General features: G+C 54.3%; 2 protein-coding genes across 5 annotated transcripts in view; both read right to left on the reverse strand.

Annotated features, from left to right (window-relative positions):
• Positions 1-2,085, reverse strand: part of KLK9 (kallikrein related peptidase 9) — a 9,973-nt gene extending 7,888 nt beyond the window's left edge. The window contains exons 1-2 of one of the 2 annotated variants that reach the window (XM_060175291.1): positions 1,786-2,085; positions 1,487-1,643 (exon numbers count right to left, since the gene is read on the reverse strand). In XM_060175291.1, the coding sequence (XP_060031274.1) occupies positions 1,487-1,643; positions 1,786-1,840 (212 nt within the window). In that variant the 5' untranslated portion in view covers positions 1,841-2,085. The remainder of the gene's footprint in view (positions 1-1,486; positions 1,644-1,785) is intronic. The other variant, XM_007531316.2, reaches the window with a different exon arrangement.
• Positions 2,086-5,487: 3,402 nt separating this feature from the next.
• Positions 5,488-11,571, reverse strand: KLK10 (kallikrein related peptidase 10). 3 transcript variants are annotated; one of them, XM_060175096.1, is made up of 6 exons: positions 11,428-11,571; positions 10,876-10,980; positions 9,772-9,955; positions 8,657-8,931; positions 6,960-7,093; positions 5,488-6,557 (listed from the first exon to the last, which is right to left on the reverse strand). In XM_060175096.1, exons 2-6 carry the CDS (start codon positions 10,964-10,966, stop codon positions 6,405-6,407), a joined length of 837 nt encoding a protein of 278 aa, XP_060031079.1. In that variant the 5' UTR covers positions 10,967-10,980; positions 11,428-11,571; the 3' UTR covers positions 5,488-6,404. The 3 variants fall into 3 exon arrangements, with proteins under 3 accessions (XP_060031079.1, XP_007531345.1, XP_060031087.1); XM_007531283.2 differs by having other exon boundaries at positions 10,876-10,969; positions 11,418-11,555; XM_060175104.1 differs by having other exon boundaries at positions 11,418-11,532.
• Positions 11,572-13,137: the final 1,566 nt, after the last annotated feature.

The raw sequence follows: 13,137 nt of genomic DNA on the forward strand, positions 1-13,137 counted from the left end.
TATCACAGAGCAGTGCGTTGTGGGAAATTCCCACACAGCATCCTGTACCAACACCCGAGCTTCATTCCTGGCACTCTGGGGGAGGATATCAGGGCAGGGTGGACTGCTCCTCTCCATAGATGATATAGAAAGGATTTTTGCATCAGGTAGATTCTAGTACTATAAGCCTCCCACAGTTCTAGATGTTCATATTCTAAAATGCTAAGAGCCCAAGACTTTAACTTTCTAGATTTCTTTGGGGGGAAAAAAGTCAGGGGCCAGGGAGATAGCATAACAAGTTATGCCAGACCTTCATGCCTGAGGTTCAGAGGTCTCCGGTTCAATTCCTAGCACCACCAAAAGTCAGGACTCAGCAGTGCTCTGGGGGAGAGTGGGGAGGAAAAAGTATCTAGGATTTTTAAAGTATCTGAACTAAATCTAGAGTTTTAAAAGCCCAGAGTTCTAACATCCCTCATTCTAGAATCTTCTAAATCTATGATTTATAAATCTATGTAAGTTTCCAATAGTCTGAAACTTTAGATTTCTCTGAACTAATATTCCAGAACTTCAAAGAGTCTGGGATGTCATTCTGTGATATTAAGTCCACCAGACTGTAGCTACATATTTATACAATTCTGATGGTTCAAGAATATGAGTTCAAGGTTCCAGAATTCTACAAATCATAATACTCTTAGCATTCTGTGATTCAAAGATTCTAGGTCAAAAACACTTGGAACCCAAGATTCTAGGGTTGCACTGCACTGAGCATCTGAAATGTAGCTGGTCTAATGGTGACGGTCCTTTCATAGAGAGCAGACATTACGACTTTCAAAAGGCTTCATGAAGACAAACAGAAACAGGAAGAAAAAGAAAAAGTAAAACAAGATCATTTATAAATAAACCTAACTGGATTACACACAGAAACAACATTTGAAGTGCACACAGCTACATCTCTTGTTAAAATGGATGCTGCATGGTCCGGGAGGTGGAGCAGTGGAGAAAGCATTGGGCTCTCAAGCAATGAAATCCTGAGTTCAATCCCCGGCAGCACATGGACCAGAATGATGTCTGGTTCTTTTGTTTTCTCCTCCTATCTTTCTCATGAATGAATAAATAAATTCTTAAAGTGAATGTTTCTCCTTTATTCACTTTTGTTTTCTAATGTTTCTACCAGAAAACTGTAGCCTAGTTTCCCTGACTGCTTGTCTGTTTCCCTGCACTGAAATTCTACCATCAGAACAGCCTCTGGAATTCAGACAATTATGCCGCATCTCCTCAATGCAAGATTTCAGGAGTCTGGGTCAGAGCTGAGATGCCAAGAGTTTCTGGATTCTTAGAGCCTGACTATTGAGGACTCCAGAATTGGGAGCTTGCTTCTTTCAAATAGCTGGACTCTGGGTGTGGAGGACATGCAGCCTCCACCTTCTCACCCACAGCCCACAGCCCCCTCCCTCCTCTGCCAGCCCCTTAGCCTAGCCCCCCTGCCCGCCCCCTTGCTGTCACTCACGGCTTGAGGCAGTGAGCTGCGGTAAGCAGCCAGCGATCACTGATGAGTGTGGCCCCGCAGAAGAGGTGTGTGAGGAAGAAGAGGCCAGCCTGCCAGGGCTGGGAGTTGGGGGTACATTCCACGGCCCCGATGGCCCGAGTGTCAGCCCAGCTGCTCCCTGGGTACCCCCGGGGTGGGTTGGGGCAAGAGGGAGGTTAGTAAAGACAGAAATAGCCAGGTGGGGGGTTGTGATGAAGGAAAGTTGGGGTGTAGGGCCGTGGGTAGGGGCTGGGGAGGGAAGGGGTTGGGAGGGGACTCACCTGCCAGGAGAGGCAGCAGAACAAGGAATTCCAGCCTCATGGTCTCTAGGCGCATGCTGCTGCCTTTACTGGGCCCTGCCAAGCTGAGGCTTTCTTTATGGTAAGCCTTACCATCTCCTTCCTCCTCCCTGGGGCCGCCCCCATGATTAATTGGGGTTGGGAAACTTCCCAGGAGGAGGGGGAAAGCCCCGGGCCTGCTCTGGGGGCCTGAGGAAGGAAGGAGGTGCAGGGCGACCCCCAGCCCCACTCCATCCCTGGGCCCACAGCCTGGGTCAGAGCTTGGCTTCTGGGGAGACAGGGTCCCTGGGAGAGGCTCAGAGGGGAGCCGCTGCATGTGACCTGGAGAAGGGAGAGGAGGAGGAGGAGGAGGAGGAGGAAGGAGAACCCTCCGGCCACTTCCCAGGTGGAAGCAGGCTTGAGCTGAGGAGCTGCAGACACAGTGGGTTGGAGGGGACACAGCCCCAAAGCTGGCCAGGGTGAGGCAAGCAGGATGCCAGTGAGGTGGGGCTGGCAGAGAAAGGGTCTGGAGCACAGGGGCAGAGCACAGGACATGGGGGGAGGTCCTGGGTTCAGTCTCTGGCACTGCCTGTGCCAGGGTGACGCTCTGGTCCGCTCTCGCTCTCATATTAAATAAACACGTCTCTATAAATCTCTGTTTCTGGAGGCAAAATATATATAAATAAACAAATAAAAGGAAGAAAAAATACTGGGTCCACAGCTTGGGGGGGGTGCGAGGTGCAGGGGGTGGAGTGTAGTACAGTGGATGTAGCCTACTGGACTCAAGCCTAAGGTCCTGAGTTTGATCCCCAGTACAGCATGTACTAGAGTGATACTGTGGTTATACCTATTTATCATCTATCTGTCTATCTATCTCTCTCTTTCCTCTTCTCTCATAAATAAATCTTTGAGGGGGGAAAGATTTTTTAAAATATACCAAGTTAGACTTAAAAAAATAAAAAGATCACCTAATTGTCAAGTGGAACTTTATTTCCCACTGATTGATTTTCCTTCCTTTATTTGAAAAATGTTTGAAAATGTTTTTTAAAGTTAAAATTTGCTTTAGGGTATATAGAATTTATGATTTTTGTAAAGGTTGAGTTAGGAGGGGGCCATAGAAACTTCTTGAATTCCTGAAAATTTAGTTGACAGTATTTCTTTAACAACAAAAAAAAAAAAATTCTGTGAGTTGGGCGGTAGCACGGCTAGTAAAGTGCACCTGGTGTGAAGTGCATGGACCGGCATAAGGATCCCAGTTCGAGCCCCGGCTCCCCACCTGCATGGGAGTCGCTTCACAGGCGGTGAAGCAGGTCTGCAGGTGTCTGTCTTTCTCTCCCCCTCTCTGTCTTCTCCTCCTCTCTCCATTTCTCTCTGTCCTATCCAACAACGATGACAACAATAATAACTACAACAATAAAATAACAAGGGCAACAAAAGGAAATAAATACATATTAAAAATTCTATTACACTATTTGATCTTTGCTAAACTATACACAATGTACTTCAACTTTTACAGAAGGAAATTTACTGTGATAATCAGAAGAAGAAGAATTTAAAAAAAGGACTTAAGGGGGCTGATTTAAGTGCACATAGTATGAAGCCCAAGAACCCACACAAAAATTTGGGTTCAAGTCCTCAGCTCCCCTCCTGCAGGAAGGACACTTCACAAGTGGTGAGCAGGTCTGCAGATGCCTATCTTTCCATCTCTCCTACTTATCTATCTATCTATCTATCTATCTATCTATCTATCTATCTATCATCTATCTATTAATCTATCTCCCCCTTCTCTCTCTCAATTTCCTTCTGTCCAATCCAATAAAATGGGGAAAACAGCCCCCAGGAGCCGTGGATTTGTAGTGTTGGCATCGAGTCCCAGTGATAACCCTAGAGGCAAAACAAACAAACAAACAAAAAACACTTAAAAGTACAAGGCCACAAATAAATATTTGACACAGAGGGGAAACAAACTAACAAACAGAACAACAGGGAAGCAAACAGAGACACCAGAGGATCCAGGGTGGGAGAGGGGAAAGAGGGGAACGGAGGGCGGAAATAACTGAGAAACAGGGTCATGATGGGAGCAGCACTCTCAGGACCCAGCCCACCTTCCTAACCCTGGGAGCCACATCCCTGACACCCACCAGTCTCTGGAACCAAGTCCTTTCCCCTTTCTCTTAATACTGCCAGTTCTTGGCAGAGAGTGGAGAACACCCTCTAGTTTCTTCTCATTGACATCCTCCCCTCATTGTGCCCCCGACCCGACTCCTTCTCACCAGGTGGGCAGCCCCTGGAGGACCCAGAAGGACTGAGTCACCTCTGTGTGCCCCTGGAGTCACTCGGGTCAGGGCGGAGCCCGTGCACGCAAAGGCTCAGGAGATAGTAATCAAATGATCGAATGTCTTTCTCCATATCCGTCTTTTCCCGGTGAACACCTAGGCATCACTGCAGACCCAACCTAAATGCCCCCCCTCCTCCAGGAAGTGCTCCTTGATTTATCCGGCCCAATTCTGTCTTCTCCTTCCCTTGTGCATTCACAGCTCTTCTTCCACTTCCTTGTTGCCATAAGCCTGGTATCAAGGTGGATTTTAGAATGCCACAAAGGATGAATTAGAGCCCCCCTGCCCTCCTGAACTGGGTGGGGAAAGGGAGTAGACAGATCATTATGGGATAAACAAATATGCGAGCATTTCATTTCTAGCAGGTGCTGCCAAAGAAATGAATAGAGCAATGGGTTGGTGACTGGGGAGGGGGCAGGGTTTGAGAGAGATCGTTTTATTTAGCCAGAGCAATCTTGGAAGGCTTCCTGGAGGAGGCGACCTTCTGCATGGAGACCTGAATGACAAGAATGCAAGGCTTGCCCGTCTTCTCTGACCTGATAGAGCAGCTCACCTTGAGGGCAGGACCTCGTGTCAGACACAGCTCAATAAACACTCATGCGGTGACTAAAGAAAATGGGCGAGCTACCTGCAGAAATGAATCAAGCTGGCTTCTGGTCCCCCGGGAGGAGGAACTCCTTGACTGGCATTTCCTGGTGTTTAGATGGGGGGTGGAGGGAGCTGAAGGAAGGCTGCTGAGCAGGACTGTGTGTTCAGAGCTCCTGTGAGTGTGAGTGCTGTGACAGGGACCTCCTGGTCACCACTGTGTCATGGTGCTGCAGTAAGCCTGACACAGGGAGTCAGGCGGTAGCGCAGCGGGTTAAGCGCACGTGGTGCAAAGCACAAGGACCAGTGTAAGGATCCCGGTTTGAGCCCCTGGCTCCCCACCTGCAGGGGAGTCGCTTTACAGGTGGTGAAGCAGGTCTGCAGGTGTCTGTCTTTCTCTCCCCGTTTTCCCCTCCTCTCTCCATTTCTCTCTGTCCTATCCAACAACGATATCAATCCAACAACAACATCAATAACAACAACAATAAAACAACAAGGGCAACAAAAGGGAATAAATAAATAAATAAATAGCCTGACACAGTTCAGATCTCCTCAACAACTGCAATTTCAAGAGGAGAAACGAAACAGACCCCCCCCCAAAAATTTGTACTGGATGGATTTTTTTTCCATCTTTTTTTTCTTCATAGCTTAGAAGAAAATAGTGAGTTTTTGTTTGCTGTAGCTTACTTCCAGATATCAGCACCAAAATATTACTGGGACAGCAAAGCAAGCCAGGGTCTTGGCTCCCTTCGGTGAACATTCGCCAGAGGGATACACACATTGGTAAGCAGAGCACGTTTATTATAGAGAGAGAGCGTGAGAGCAGGGAGAGGACAGGACCCCTTCTCCCACAGACTGAAAGGGGCACTGGGTGGAGTGGGAACAGGTTTGAACTTGGTGTCCATGGTGATGATTTCAATTCAAGGCAGGTGAGGGGTAGGGAGGTGAGTCTAGCCAGCTGCCCCTCAGCTCCTGTTCTCTACATTTGAGAGAGGGCTTCTCTGCATGAACCCAGCACTGGGAGTGGGGGAGAGGTCTCCTGGTCTCAGAGGCTGGGAAGGGCAGAGGGATGAGGTCCACTGAGCTCCCGTGGACCTGGGAAGGCAGGTACCCGGCTGGGCGGACCCAGGCACAGGAAGCAGTGGGAGGGAAGGTGGAAGTCTTCCTTTAAAGGAGCCTCTCAGAACTTGAGAGGAAGCTGGAGGAGGAGGCTGGAGAGTGTGATGCTCCCTCAGCCACCAGGAAAGTTGTGTGTGTGTGTGTGTGTGTGTGTGTGTGTGTGTGTGTGTGTGCACGTGAGCATTGGGGCTGGGGATAGTACTGTGCTCTGCTCCCCAAGTCACACAATCTCACTAGCACGTAACCATGGGTGGCAAGCACAAGTCAGGGCTCACCACCCACAGTGCTGATGCTTCATTCAGATGGTGATCACACATTTTATCACCAGCTCCCCACAACACACGCATGAGGTAGGCACTCCACTGGCCCCGTTTTCCCTGTGAGGAAACAGGCCTAGAGAGGGCATTGTGCTTGCCAAAGGTCACACAGCAGGGGGAGGTGGAGGAAGCCAGGTTGGGGGACAGAAAACTTCATGGTTGCCCAGATTCTCTTGGTTGGGCTGGGCTGGGGGCTGGGAGGACAGTCCAGTCCGTCTCAGAAGAGGGAGAGGAGGAGGGACAGAGGCGGCAGGTGGCATCCGGGCTAGTTGGAGCGTATGGTCTTCTTGATCCAGGAGGTGTACTTGCAGATATGAGTGTAGACAGCGGGGTGTGGGACAGAGCCGCAGGGGTAAGCGCCCCAGGACAGGATGCCCTGCAGGGTCCCATCACACACCAGAGGGCCACCGGAGTCACTCTGAATGGGGCAGAGGTAGGGGGCATGAGCACACCACTGCGGGGCCTGTCACTTTGGCATCTGGGCTGGTGCAGGGAGGAAGGTGAGGTTGGGTGGGCTTGGAATTAGGTACAAGCTGAGGCCGGCAGGGGGAGGGGTGTCAAGTGGAACCGGACTTGGGTTTTAGGTGCTGGATTAGAAAGAGAACAAGAGGCATGGGGCTGGGGTTGTGGTGCATGGTGGGTAACAGAGAGGAAGGGATCTGGAGGATGGAGTGGGGTCAGGGGTCAGGAGTGACTTGAGGATGGGGGTGGGTGGGGAGCAAGGCTGGCATGAGAAGAGGGACCCCAGGACTTGGAGCTGCTGATGGGGACGAAGATGGGTTGGGGTCTCACAGGCAGCCACCCTCCAGGCCCAGCCTACCTTGCAGGGGTCCTGACCCCCATTCAGCCCCGCACACATCATATTGCGGGTGACCACTCCTGGGTAGAAGACCTCACACTCTTTAGGGCTCAGGATGGTGACCTGGGAGCAGCTCAATCCCCTGTTGTACTTCACTGAGAGGAAAAAGTCCAGGTCATCCTGAGCCCCCCTCAAACACATTCTCTCCACCCTGGGAGTGTAGACCCCCAGGACCCCCTCCTTCAGACTGAGGACCCCCTAGCTCCTCCTCACTCAGACCCAGGGGTCCTCCAGCCCCTTCTTCCTCAGACCCATAAGTCACCTAGTTCACCTTCAGACTCAGGGTCACCTAGTCCACCTTCTGATTCAGGGGTCACCTAGTCCACCTTCTGATTCAGGGGTCACCTAGTCCACCTTCAGACTCAGGGGGTCACCTAGTCCACCTTCAGACTCAGGGGATCACCTAGTCCACCTTCAGACTCAGGGGTCACCTAGTCCACCTTCAGACTCAGGGGGTCGCCTAGTCCACCTTCAGACTCAGGGGGAATCACCTAGTCCACCTTCTGATTCAGGGGGTCGCCTAGTCCACCTTCAGGCTCAGGGGTCGCCTAGTTCACCTTCAGACTCAGGGGTCGCCTAGTCCACCTTCAGACTCAGGGGGTCGCCTAGTCCACCTTCAGACTCAGGGGGTCGCCTAGTCCACCTTCAGACTCAGGGGGTCACCTAGTCCACCTTCAGACTCAGGGGTTCACCTAGTCCACCTTCAGACTCAGGGGGTCGCCTAGTCCACCTTCAGACTCAGGGGGTTGCCTAGTCCACCTTCAGACTCAGGAGATCACCTAGTCCACCTTCAGACTCAGGGGGTCGCCTAGTCCACCTTCAGACTCAGGGGGATCACCTAGTCCACCTTCAGACTCAGGAGATCGCCTAGTCCACCTTCAGACTCAGGTGGCCGCCTAGTCCACCTTCAGACTCAGGGGGTTGCCTAGTCCACCTTCAGACTCAGGGGGTCGCCTAGTCCACCTTCAGACTCAGGGGGTCGCCTAGTCCACCTTCTGATTCAGGGGGTCGCCTAGTCCACCTTCAGACTCAGGGGATCGCCTAGTCCACCTTCAGACTCAGGGGGTCGCCTAGTCCACCTTCAGACTCAGGGGTCGCCTAGTCCACCTTCAGACTCAGGGGGTTGCCTAGTCCACCTTCAGACTCAGGGGGATCACCTAGTCCACCTTCAGACTCAGGGGGTCGCCTAGTCCACCTTCAGACTCAGAGAGTCACCTAGTCCACCTTCAGACTCAGGGGATCACCTAGTCCACCTTCTGATTCAGGGGATCACCTAGTCCACCTTCAGACTCAGAGAGTCACCTAGTCCACCTTCAGACTCAGGGGGTCGCCTAGTCCACCTTCAGACTCAGAGCGTCTCCTAGTCCACCTTCAGACTCAGGGGGTTGCCTAGTCCACCTTCAGACTCAGGGGGTCGCCTAGTCCACCTTCAGACTCAGGGGGTCGCCTAGTCCACCTTCAGACTCAGAGAGTCACCTAGTCCACCCTCTGATTCAGGGGGTCACCTAGTCCACCTTCAGACTCAGGGGGTCGCCTAGTCCACCTTCTGTTTCAGGGGTTCACCTAGTCCACCTTCAGATTTAAAGGGTCCCCTAGTCCCTCCACCCTCAGACCTTGCCCCCCCAATCCTCCCTCAGACCCAGGCCCCCAGCTCTCGCCTTTCCGGTTGGCCGTGGTGCCCCAGCCGGCCACCTGACACTGGTCCCCGGGCTGGGCACAGCTGTAGGGCAGGCGCAGGGTCTGGACGTTGGCGCGCTCCACCACCGGCCTGCCCAGCTTCAGCAGCATGATGTCATGCTCATCAGTGCGCCTGTGCAGGAGGGGCCCGGAGCCCTGGCGGTACTTGGGGTGGATGATGGGGCGCGAGGTCAGGCGCAGCTGCTCCCCCTGCAGGAGCAGCAGGTGGTCGTCGCCCACTCGAGCCCACAGCGGCCTGGGAAGGAGGGGCCACGTGGAACAAGGTTAGTGAGGGAGCACGCTCAGGAGGCCTGGGGACCCCTAGGTGTGAGGGAGGAGGGGCTGGGTCTGCACGAAGGAGGGATTGGGGGACACCAAGGGCTGAAGGAGGAGAGGCTGGGTGGGAAGGAAGCTGGGGGCCTGAGTTCTTGAGACATGAGGGGAATGGATCAGGTGTCTGGGCCCCTGAGTTCTGCAGAAGTTGAGAGTGGATGTGGGCTTCATCCTGTAGGCCCACCCTCCCCTCCCTCAGGTTTCCCAGAATGTGAACTTTTCTTTCTCATCTCTTCTTTTCTTCCTCCCTTTCTTCCTTCCTTCCTTCCTTCCTTCCTTTCTTTCTTTCTTTCTTTCTTTCTTTCTTTCTTTCTTTCTTTCTTTCTTTTTCTTCCTTCCTTCTCTTTCCTTTTTTCTTTTTATTCCCATCCCTTCCCTCCTTCCTTTTGTTCCTTCCTTCCTCCCTCCCTCCCTTCCTCCCTTCCTCCCTTCCTTCTTTCCTCTCTCCCCCTCCCTTTCTCCCTCCATCTTTTCCTTCCTCTCATCTATCGTCCATCTATCCATCCATCCATCCACACCACTTTCTGATGCCTGCTGCACACAACTCTTTACATCTAAGTGAACCCCAAAGACAATGGGAGAGGCAGGATAGATGGATGGGCCCAGAAGCGCTGAGAAGGACCAGAGTGCCCTCTGGTGGCCGCAGCACAAATCCACCTCTCCATCCACAGGGAGCCCTCCAGGATTAACCCCACCGGAAACTAGCCCTAAATGGTCCAGCCTTCCCTCCCTGTCCCCGGGGCGCTGCTGGAAGCTCCCCTACTTTTTGATCCCGCAGTGCGCCGCCGTGAGCACCCAGCTTCTGTCCACCAGGACCCCCGCGCAGTGAAACGAGAAGTCATTGAAGAGAGAGACCTGCCAGGGCTGCGAGCCGCGCGGGCACGGGGCGCTGGAGGCCTGGCGGTCCTCGTAGGTGTAGTTTAAGGGGAGCAGCACCCCCTCGGCAGCTGGAGAAGGAGGAGGCAGCGATCAGAGATGACAGGGCACCGGCAGGATTGGAGGCGGGGGTATAGCCAGATAGAGGAAGTGGGCTGGGGGTGCCGCGTGCAGCCTGATTGGGGGCAGGGTGGAAATGGGGGTTGCTGCAAGAACCAAGGGGAAGTGGGGGGAAAGGAGTAGGGGAGGGATGCCAAGTTGGCTGGGGCTGGAGGGGCTGGAGGATTAGACCAGAGTGGGTGACAGGGGGCGGGGCCAGGATGCTAGTGTGGCCAGGGGCGGGGCCAGTATACTGGGGGTGACCAGGGGCGGGGCCAATATGCTGCTGAGTGACCGGGGGCGGGGCCAATATGCTGCACAGTGACAGTGACAGGGGACAGGGCCAGGAGACGGAGGAAGAGTGACAGAGGGCGGGGCCAGTCTGCTGCGGAGTGCCAGGGGGAGGGGTCAGGATGCTGCGGAGTGCCAGGGGGAGGGGTCAGGATGCTGTGGAGTGCCAGGGGGAGGGGTCAGGATGCTGCGGAGTGCCGGGGGAGGGGTCAGGATGTGCAGAGTGGCAGGGGGTGGGGTTTGAACAATGTGCTTGGTGGCAGGGGGCAGGGCAGCTATGGGACCGGCCTAGACCCCTGAGATGAACAGGAGGTGGAGCTAGGACGCTACGGGGTTGCTAGGAGGAAGGGCGAGAAAGCTGCGGGGCGAAGGTGGGGCGGTGACAGCGTGTGGCGGCGGGAAGGTAAAAGACTTTGTGAGAAGTGAGGACACCCAGGGCACCGGGCAAGGTGGGGCTGAGCCGACTCGGGGGCACGGCCTGCCCCCTAGGGGCGTGCGGGGGTTCCCGGAAGAGTGGAGCCGGGGCTGGTGGCAGACCCACCCGCTCCCTGCCACCCTTCAAGTCCTCGACACCTCCCGCCGACCTCGGCCCCCACCTCACCACATAATTGCACCATCAGCAGCGGCAGCAGCAGCTTCGTTAGGGCCAGGGCGCCCGGGGCCACGGAGAGGCGGAGGTGTGGGGGTCTCATGATCTGGACAGAGGCTGGGTGGTGGGTTCCGACAGGTGCCAGGTCAGACCCCCCACCCCCAAGCCCTGCCCCGCTGCACCCTCCCGGTTTGCATCCCCCCACCCCCGCCCCTACATCGCTGGCCCGTTTGCACGCTTGGCCGACAACTGCAGGAGCAGGCGAATGGGGGTTCCAGCCAGAAGAACCTATTTAATAGGCGCAATTACCCTCAATGATGCCCCTTGCGGCGTCTTCCCGCTCGCCCTGCTGCAGGGCGCGCACCCCCTGCCGCGCCCGGAGCTGCGCGGGGGTGAGGGCTCCGCTCCTCCCCACATGGGGTGGAGAGCCCCAGGTTTAGAGGAGACTTTCCCTTAGGGAAACCGAGGCACAGGCGGGCTCTTGCCCACGGCTCCAGGGTCCCCACCCTTCTTCTAGCGACGACGCGCCCCAACCTGGGTGAGGTGAGGTTCACCTGGCTTCACCTGGGAGCCTCCGAAGGGAGGGACAGGAGACCTCAGTGCCCCTTCGCCTTTGGGCCGCCAGAACCCTCTGCCCGGGACCCCTGGCCCAGCCTTTCCTTTTAACCCCGAGGAGCCCGGAAACTTCCCCACCCTGCCTTGAGGGGCCCACCCCCTCCTCTTCCCTCTCCCTAATTAAATCGTGGGTGGGGCTGGCACCCAGCTTGGGCCCCAGATTCCTGATCTGGGAGGTGCCGGGGAATACAGGCTGCTCCCAGGGCTAGAAGCCTCCTTTGTTGGACCTGGACTTCGTGAGGGTTTGTTTTCCCCAGGGCCAGCAGTCCTCAACAGCTGGGGAGCTGGGGTGAGGGGGTGGGAGGGGGGTGTTCACCACCCAGAGAGGAGAATAAACAAACAGGGAAATGCATTCCTAGGGTGACAGGTAAGTTAGCAGGCTGCTGGGGGAGAGATAAGGTGGAGGAGTGGAGAGTAGGAGAGAAAGGCAGAGATCATCAACAAGAGAGAAAGGCAGGCGGGCAGGCAGACAAGGAGGAGGAGGGGAGAGGAGCAGGAGGCTCTGTGCTCTAACCTCTGCCTTGGCCAGAGCAGGGGCTCCGAGCCATCCACATGTGGGGTCGCTTCCCTGCCTCTGCCAGTCCCTGCCTCTGGTCCATGAATCACAGGACGCCAAGGTGGCTGCATCTTCTTGCCCAACGCCCTCCTTCCAGGTGGAGCATGGGAGGCTCAGAGAGGGGCCTGACTCACAAGAGGTCACACAGCATATCCACCTAGCAAAGCCAGGCCCCAGTTCCAGCTCCAGGCTCTTCCTTCTTGGATGAGCTGCCTGTCTTGAGAAACAAGACCAAACAAGCAGAACCGGCAGGAAAAGATCCTCAGTCCTGGGCTATGGGGGGGGGGGGTCCTTCTCCAAGGGGAACCTCTCAGACAGCTGGGCAATAATGGACATGCTGAACACGAGCTCAGCAGAAAGGCAGCTGCCAGCCATGCCTGGCCAGCCACAGAACACCAAGCACAGCAGACATCATGTTTCTGGCTTTAGGTGATTTTGACATAAATAGCTGCATGTGGGTTATCTCAGGTCTGGAGGAGCCAAGGATCAGGGAAGTTAGAGGTAAAAGGGTAGTTCCCTTCCACCCCCAGTTAACTCTGCAGTGGACTTGTGCCTACATGGCTCTGATGAGGAGGAAACAAATGCAGTCTGAAGGCAGGATCTCTTGGCAGTTCAGAAATCCCATTGTGCGGCCTTGGAGGTGGTCGAGTGGACAAAGCGTTGGACTTGTAAGCATGGGGGTCCTGAGTTTGATCCCTGTCGTGGCATGTGCCTGAGTAACACTCTGGTTTTCTCTCTTGTTAGTAAAGAAATTCTTGTTAGTAAATAAATGAATCAAAGAAGATAGTCACCTCAAGTCACACAGTGGGTAAAGTGCTGGGCTCTTTAAGTGTGAGATTCCCAGCTGGGCCCCTGACCTTATGTGTGCTAGATGAAGCTTTGAGACTCTCTCTCATTCATACTTTTTTTTTTCATTTATTTTTATTATTTATTCCCTTTTGTTGCCCTTGTTGTTTTATTGTTGTAGTTATTATTGATGTTGTTGTTGGATAGGACAGAGAGAAATGGAGAGAGGAGGGGTAGACAGAGAGGGGGAGAGAAAGACAGACACCTGCAGACCTGCTTCACTACTTGTGAAGCGACTCCCCTGCAGGTGGGGAGCC

The sequence above is a fragment of the Erinaceus europaeus genome, chromosome 2 (genome assembly GCF_950295315.1).
Source record: "Erinaceus europaeus chromosome 2, mEriEur2.1, whole genome shotgun sequence".
In the NCBI taxonomy this organism is placed as follows: Eukaryota; Metazoa; Chordata; class Mammalia; order Eulipotyphla; family Erinaceidae; genus Erinaceus; species Erinaceus europaeus.

Excerpts from the sequence above, each read along its gene's own strand:
- KLK10 (XM_060175096.1), bottom strand. The coding sequence starts at position 10,966 with ATGAGACCCCCACACCTCCGCCTCTCCGTGGCCCCGGGCGCCCTGGCC. Across the intron at positions 8,932-9,771 it reads GCGCACTGCGGGATCAAAAA|GCCGCTGTGGGCTCGAGTGG; the intron begins GTAGGGGAGCTT and ends CCTCCTTCCCAG. Across the intron at positions 7,094-8,656 it reads CACCACGGCCAACCGGAAAG|TGAAGTACAACAGGGGATTG; the intron begins GCGAGAGCTGGG and ends TTTTCCTCTCAG.